The sequence below is a fragment of the Cervus elaphus genome, chromosome 27, assembly GCF_910594005.1.
Source record: "Cervus elaphus chromosome 27, mCerEla1.1, whole genome shotgun sequence".
NCBI classification, from domain to species: domain Eukaryota; kingdom Metazoa; phylum Chordata; class Mammalia; order Artiodactyla; family Cervidae; genus Cervus; species Cervus elaphus.
In genome coordinates, this window is record NC_057841.1 from 41,646,517 (window position 1) to 41,653,752 (window position 7,236).

General features: G+C 47.0%; 1 protein-coding gene across 1 annotated transcript; it reads right to left on the minus strand.

The window, feature by feature from the left end:
- Positions 1 to 4,817: 4,817 nt before the first annotated feature.
- Positions 4,818 to 6,864, minus strand: LOC122684703 (microcephalin-like). Its single transcript, XM_043888935.1, is given in 2 exon segments — positions 4,818 to 6,536; positions 6,538 to 6,864. Coding segments are annotated over 2 exon segments (1,881 nt in total). The 3' UTR covers positions 4,818 to 4,982.
- Between the last annotated feature and the right edge of the window lie 372 nt (positions 6,865 to 7,236).

Below are 7,236 nucleotides of genomic sequence, written 5' to 3' on the forward strand. Positions count from 1 at the left end.
CTTCGTATGACAGTCTCTAGGTCCATCCACACTTGACTTTCTTATGAGTTCTTGTCACTAATATCCCTGACATACAATATATTCATATCATGTTTATTTCCTGTCCCCTTTTATAAAATAAGATTGGGACTGAACATAGTTTGCCAGATTCCCCTTCAAGAAGGCTCCACCATGCAAACCTCAGCAGTGGGTGTGTGTGAATCTCTGCACTGTGGCAATTCCCAACATTTTAAGGCTTTGCCAGTCTCACAGGCAAAGCATCTCTAATTGTTTTTGCTACAGCACCTCTGACAGAAGTCATCTAGTTCCTGCTGATGCTTCCAGCCACAGAGAGCTCTTTCCACCCATTAAGGGACAAGTCCCACAGTTGGAAAGTCCAGCCCCGCTTATGGTGAGCCAAAATCAGCCTGACAGACGTCCCTGTGAAACCCCACTCTAAATCACCTGTCCTTTGGCCACTCTCACAGTCAGGATTCCTGAAGGCATGTGGCTCTTTCACTAACAGTGTTGGGTCCATGGCAAATAGAAGGGGAAAAAATGGAAGCAGTGACAGACTTTATCTTCTCGGGCTCCAAAATCACTGTGGACGGTGACTGCACCCATGAAATTAAAAAACGTTTGCTCCTTGGAAGGGAAGATGTGATAAATCTAGACAAAAAGCAGAGACATCATTTTGCCGACAAATCATCATATAGTCAAAGCTATATAGTTTTCCAGGAGTCATGTACGGATGTGACGGAAGGACTATGAAGAAGGCTGAGCACTGTAGAATTGATGCTTTTGAATTGTGCTGTTGGAGAAGACTCCTGAGAGGTCCTTGGACTTCAAAGAGGAGAAACCAGTCTATCCCAAAGGAAATCAACACTGAATACTCATTGGAAAGACTGATGCTGAAGTTCCAATACTTTGGCCACCTGATATGAAGAGCCAACTCATTGGAAAAGACCCTGATGCTGGGAAAGGTTGAAGGCAGGAGGAAAAGGGGGTGACAGAGGATGAAATGATTGGATGGCATCATCGAGTCAATGGACATGAGTTTGAGAAAAATTCGGGAGATGGTAAAGGACAGGGAAGCCTGGCGTGGTACAGTCCATGGGATCAGAGAGTCAGACATGACTCAGCGACTGAACAACTGGTTCCATGATGTTAAAGAGGGCTGGGATAACAAGCAGCAAGTGAGGTTTCACGAACCCGGGAGCCCAGAGAAGAGGCTCCGTGCTTACCATAGACGAGACTGTTAGAAGTTGCACCAGCACCTCTCAGGGGAACGAGTGAAGCTGTTTCTGGTGGTGTCAAAACCAAATGGCCGCCAGAGTCAACTGGTACTGTTGGAGTGATGCCAAGAGGCACCAGGAAAACCAGGAGGGAAACCCATTCTCCATTCCTGCCACCTTCCAGTTTCCCCTCTGTTGGCCAAGATTTGAGTCAACCAGCAAGCAAGTCTGGGAAACAGAGTTTGCAGAGGCCCGACCTCAGCATCACACAGAAGAGAAGATGACAACAGTGAAAAGAGATAACAGCGAAAACAAGCACACCCAATCTACAGTAAATGTCAGAAAGGGAGTAGAGAAGAGGGAACCCTTGAATACCATGGATAGGAATGTAAACTGGTTCAGCCTCCGTGGAAACCAGAGTGGAGGTTTCTCAAAAAACTGAAAACAGAACTACCCTCCAGTTCAGTTCAGTTCAGTCGCTCAGTCATGTCTGACTCTTTGTGACCCCATGAATCGCAGCATGCCAGGCCTCCCTGTCCATCACAAACTCCCGGAGTTTACTCAAACTCATGCGACCCAGCAATTCCACTCCTTGGGTGTATATATATATATATATATCTGACAAAAGTCAAAAACAATAACTTGAAAAGATACATGCACCCCAAGTCCACAGTAGCATTATTTACAATTGCCAGCCATGAAAACAACCTATGTGTCCATCAATGGGTGAATGGATAAAGAAGCTGTGGTATATATGTACACAATGGAATACTATTTGGCCATAAAAAATAATGAAATTTTGCCATCTGTAGCAACATGGATGGACTTGGAGGGCATTATGCTAAGTGAAATAAGTCAGAGAAAGACAAATCCTCTATTATACCACTTATATGTGAAATCTAAAAAATACAACAAACTAGTGAATATTTAAAAAAAAAAAAAAAAAAGCAGCAGCAGCAGCAGACTCACAGATCTAGAGAACAAACTCGTGGTCACCAGTGAGGGGCGGGGCAATGTAGGGGTGGGGAGTATGAGGTACAAACTATTAGGTGTAAGATGGGTTCAAGGATGTACTGTACAATATGGAGAGCATAGCCAATACTTTGCAATAACTGTAAATGGAAAGTAGCTTTTAAAAATTACATAAAAAATTAAAAATAAGCACACCCACTAATCTTCCTTCCTTCCTTAAAACTGTTCCAGAATGACTGGGAATAATTTAGCCCTGCTATTTTCATTATCATTAGAGAGTGATGACAGATTATGAACCGTAAGATACAAAAGCAATCAAAATGAAAGTGCATTTTGCCCTCAGTTCTCCAGTCATAAGGCTCAAAGATCAATTTTATACACACACGACATCCCACATAGGAGGTGTACTGAGGTGCAGAAAACTCAGGTGCTGCGAGCAGGTATTTCACTATGGACTCTCCTTCTTGTATATCACCTGCTTCCTCTGCAACTCAGCCAGTTGAGGAGATAGCTGATTGGCTCAGATGCATTGAAATAGTTTGGCAGACTTTTAAACCCTAAACAACAAGCCTCTCTCTCATCTGTTAGGTCTACTCTTTACCCTTCTGTATAGTTTCTCTCTTAAAAGGAAAAAACAGAATTGATACCAAGTACAGAGGGAATATACCACATTATTGCAACAACCTGCTGATGTGACTGTCTTCAAGAAAGTTTTAAAAAGGAAGGACACCGAAACCTCAACTTCTGGAGGCCTGATCTTAGAAATGATTCAATATTTAAGCTATATATATGTATATGTGTATCTGTCAGTCACTCAGTCATGTCTGACTCTTTGTGACCCCACGGACTGTAGCCCACCAGGATCCTCTGTCCATGGAATTCTCCAGGCAAGAATGCTGGAGTGGGTAGCCAGTTCCCTTCTCCAGGGGATCTTCCCAACTGAGGGATTGAACCCAGGTCTCCCACATTGCAGGCAGATTCTTTACTCTCTGAGCTACCAGTGAAGTCATCCTCAGTAATACTGACTTTGAGACCTCAGTTTTTCCATCCATCACTAGGGGAGTACTTTTCTAGAAAAGTCCTTTGAGAATGTGGGAGAAAGTCAAGTAAGTCCAAAGAGTTCATCACCAATGTGTGTTTAAAATATTCCAGCTGACAAGTGGTGGCAATACAGCCTGCTTTAGTCACCCTGGTGCCTGTCAATTCTATCTCCATTTTTGGTACATATCAAAAGAGTCTAATGCCAAGCGATGGAGAGCATTCTTCCTGCATCATCACCATCTGTTTCCTTGGCACCCACTCCAGCCAGCTGTGTTGCCAGCTTTCAAGCTGTTTATTGGTGTATCACACAGAGAAGTTATGGACGCATGGACTGGATCTCCTGAAAATTGGGCATTTTTATTTCTCTCTGAAATGTTTCCTCAATGTCTTGTCATTCTTACAGAATGTCCAACAAGCACTTACTGAATGACTCCAGCTTGCCCCTGGCAACAAGGTAGACTTATAATTGTGAACAAGTTCAGTTCAGTTCATTTCAGTCACTCAGTCATGTCCAACTCTTTGCGATCCCATGTACTGCAGTACACCAGGCTTCCCTGTCCATCACCAACTCCCAGAGCTTGCTCAAGCTCATGTCCATTTAATCGTTGATGCCATCCAACCATTTCATCCTCTGTCATCCCCTTCTCCTCCTGCCTTCAGTCTTGCCCAGCATCAGGGTCTTTTCCAAGGAGTCAGTTCTTCACATCAGGTGCCCAAATTATTGGAGTTTCAGCTTCAGCATCAGTCCTTCCAAAGAATATTCAGGACTCATTTCCTTTAGGATGGACTGGTTGGATCTCCTTGCAGTCCAAGAGACTCGCAAGAGTCTTCTCCAACACCACAGTTCAAAAGCATCAATTCTTCAGTGCTCAGCTTTCTTTAGAATCCAGCTCTATTATACATGACTACCAGAAAAACCATAGCTTTGACTAGACGGACCTTTGTCAGAAAAGTAATGTCTCTGCTTTTCAATATGCTGTCTAGGTTTGTCATAGCTTTTCTTCCAAGTAGCAAGCGTCTTTTAATTTCATGGCTGCAGTCACCATCTGCAGTGATTTGGGAGCCCCAAAAAATAAAGTCTCTCACTAAACAAGTTACACTGTAAAAAAAAAATTACACCAGTGTTAACTGTCAGGAAAGCTATAAACAGAACTAGAAAAAAAATAGAAAAAGCAAAAAGAAATGGTCAAGTGGGAAGAAGCCTCACCCTGTGAGCAGAATGAGAAAGTCTGCATGCAAGTGTGCAGTGGTAGAGGGACTTTTCTACCTTTCTACTTTTCACTGGTCCAGTGGCTAAGACTCCACACTCCCAATACAAGGGGTACAAGTTTGGTCCCTGATCAGGGAACTAAGATCCCACATGCCAGAGGACACGGCCAAAATCTTTTAAAAATTAAAAATAAGACTGTGCAGTGGTGGAGACAGAGAGACAACTAAAATGTCCATTACAATGATCTGTTTGATAGAATGGTTCTGGGATTCTGGGCCCTGCTAATTAAGGTGGGAGAGAAGGATGGATAAATGTAGAATAAATAGTCTGTCTTTGAATAATAGTAATAAGGCTAACATTTCTTTTTTTTTTTTTGAAAAAAGACTTTTATTTCAACATCAGGATTTGGAGAGGCACAGCTTGATGTACAGACTGGGCTTTGCTGCTCCGCAGTTTCAGCATCTCTCGACCGTCTAAGACGGCTGCAGGCAAAGTGCATTTACCTTTGCTGGCTTCCCAAAGAGGGGAAATTCCAGGTGGGCCGACTATGGACCTCCTAAAACATCGGTGGGTCTTTCTCTACTTCCTTGGGCTGGCGCTTCCCTCTCCGTGGATCCTTCCTCAGCACAGTCACCTACAGCGTTCAGTTCACCCTCACTGTGCGCCTCAGCAGACTCCTTCGTTTCGGGAGGCGTGCCTTCTTTCCGCATGCTCTGGGTGTCAGTGCATTCTTTCCTCTCCTCCGTGCTTCCTTTCAGAGGGCTGGGGTCTCCCTGTGGTCCTGTCCAGGGGACGAGTCCACTGGGGGCGTGCGGAACGTCACCCCCAGCGGGGCGGGCATCGCCCCCGCCCTGGGCCTCGGCCTGGGCACAGGGCCCGGGGGTCCCGTCAGCAGCAGGCATGCCCCCCGAGGTCCCGCCGCCCAGCCCCGCGTCTGCCCCGGAGAGCGCAGGCCTCTCCAGGCAGGGGCCGGGCTTCGCCGTGGAGCAGGTGCCGACGGCGGGTCTGGGGCCTCTGCCGATGAGGGAGAGGTCAGCCCTGTCCAGGCGGCTGGTCCTCTCGGTCTTGGAAAGGCTCCTCTGGCCTCGGAGCGGAGAGGGGCTGGAGGGCAGCTGCTCCCCAAGAAGCCCCTCCGAGACCCTCTCCTTGAGATTGTCAGGAGAAAAGTAATCATAGTATGAGGACCCCTCGAGGGCCAGACTCTTGACAGCGGGCCTCCGCACAGAGCACAGGCCGCTCTCCGCCTCCCACAGCCGCAGGCAGGCTGCAGGGCGCTGCCTGAGGGACCGCCTCCTCTTCCGCCCCTCCTCTGAGGCTGGCCAGTTCTCCCGGGTCTTCCTTCTCTTGACGGAGGAGCCCATGGCTTGTGCACGGCCCTCGGGGCGGCCTTTTGTAGCAGAGGACACAGGAGACAAACGCTTCTTCCCGTCAGACAGCCCCTGGGCCGCTGGCCGCGATGGCTTTGAGACAGGGGTGACAACCCTGCCCGCAGCCCTGCTCTGCTGGGGGGTCTCTGCCTTGGGAGGACTGCTGGTGGATCTGGGAGGAGTCCAGAGACCCAGGGGATGGGGAGCTGCTGAGGGGCCGCCATGGCCTGTCTGCAACACCGGCGACGCAGCGCACAGATCACTTTCCCTCTCAGTAATGAACTCGCCCCACTTCCTCTCCCGGGTCCCACTTGCAGAGCCTCCACGAGAATCGTCAGCAGACATGGGCAGACCACCGGCAGAAGAGTTGTCTGAACACAAAGTATCATGTGAAAGGTTCAAAGATGCTTCATGCAGAGAGTTCACAGTATTATCATCAGACTGTTCAATCATCTGGGAGGAGGTGGGGGAAAGGTTTTCCCGTTTCTCCTTCATCTCCTGCAGCCTCTTCTTCATTGCACTGTGGTGGCCCCTGTAGACTTTACCTGTTGGACTGTACACCAACGAGCCATTAGATTCAAATAAGAGGACAGGAACATTGATACCCAGAGTGGTTTTCTGCTGCTGCAGCTCTTTAGCCATTTTCTCAAATTTCTTTTGCAGTCTTTTATCATTTTCTGGTGTCTTGGGAATAAAATCTTTGGGCTGCATACACTTGCGTTTTTTTTTTAAGCAGGCTTGGTAGGTGTTGGTTGGTGTTGGCTGCAGGGAACAGCGACTCATCAATGTGCGCTCCAGCTACCCTGCATTTTTCAACCCAGAGCACCGAGACGAGCTTCACGCCTCTCTTCTGTGCTTTTTCCCAGGTGCTCTGGTACCCGTCTTTGAACACGACATGAGTTACTTGTTTGTTAAAAGTTTTTGAAACCTTTGCCCCCATATCCACAAGTTGACTCCTAAAGGTCTTGGAGTAATTTTCTGTCCCATTGGCTGACCACACTTCAACACAGGCCACAACATCTTTTAGGACCAGGCCCTGGAGGTTCCCGGGGGCCACCATGACGGCCCAAGGCTAACATTTCTGTCATCTAAAATATCTTTTAAAAAAGCTAGAAAATTAATTCCAAATAATACATATATATTAATATATGAAAGTGAAGTGAAAGTGTTAGTCGCTCAGTCATGTGTGATTCTTCGTGACCCCAAGGATTGTAGTCCACCAGGCTCCTCTGTCTATGGAATTCTCCAGGCAAGAATACTGGAGTGTGGAGCCATTCCCTTCTCCAGGGGATCTTCCAGACCCAGGGATCAAAACTAGGTCTCCTGCATTGCCGGCAGATTCTTCCCTGGTCTGAGCCACCCGCGAAGTCCATATTAATATATACGTATACATATATACATGTATACATATATGTGATTTTATTTATTTTTT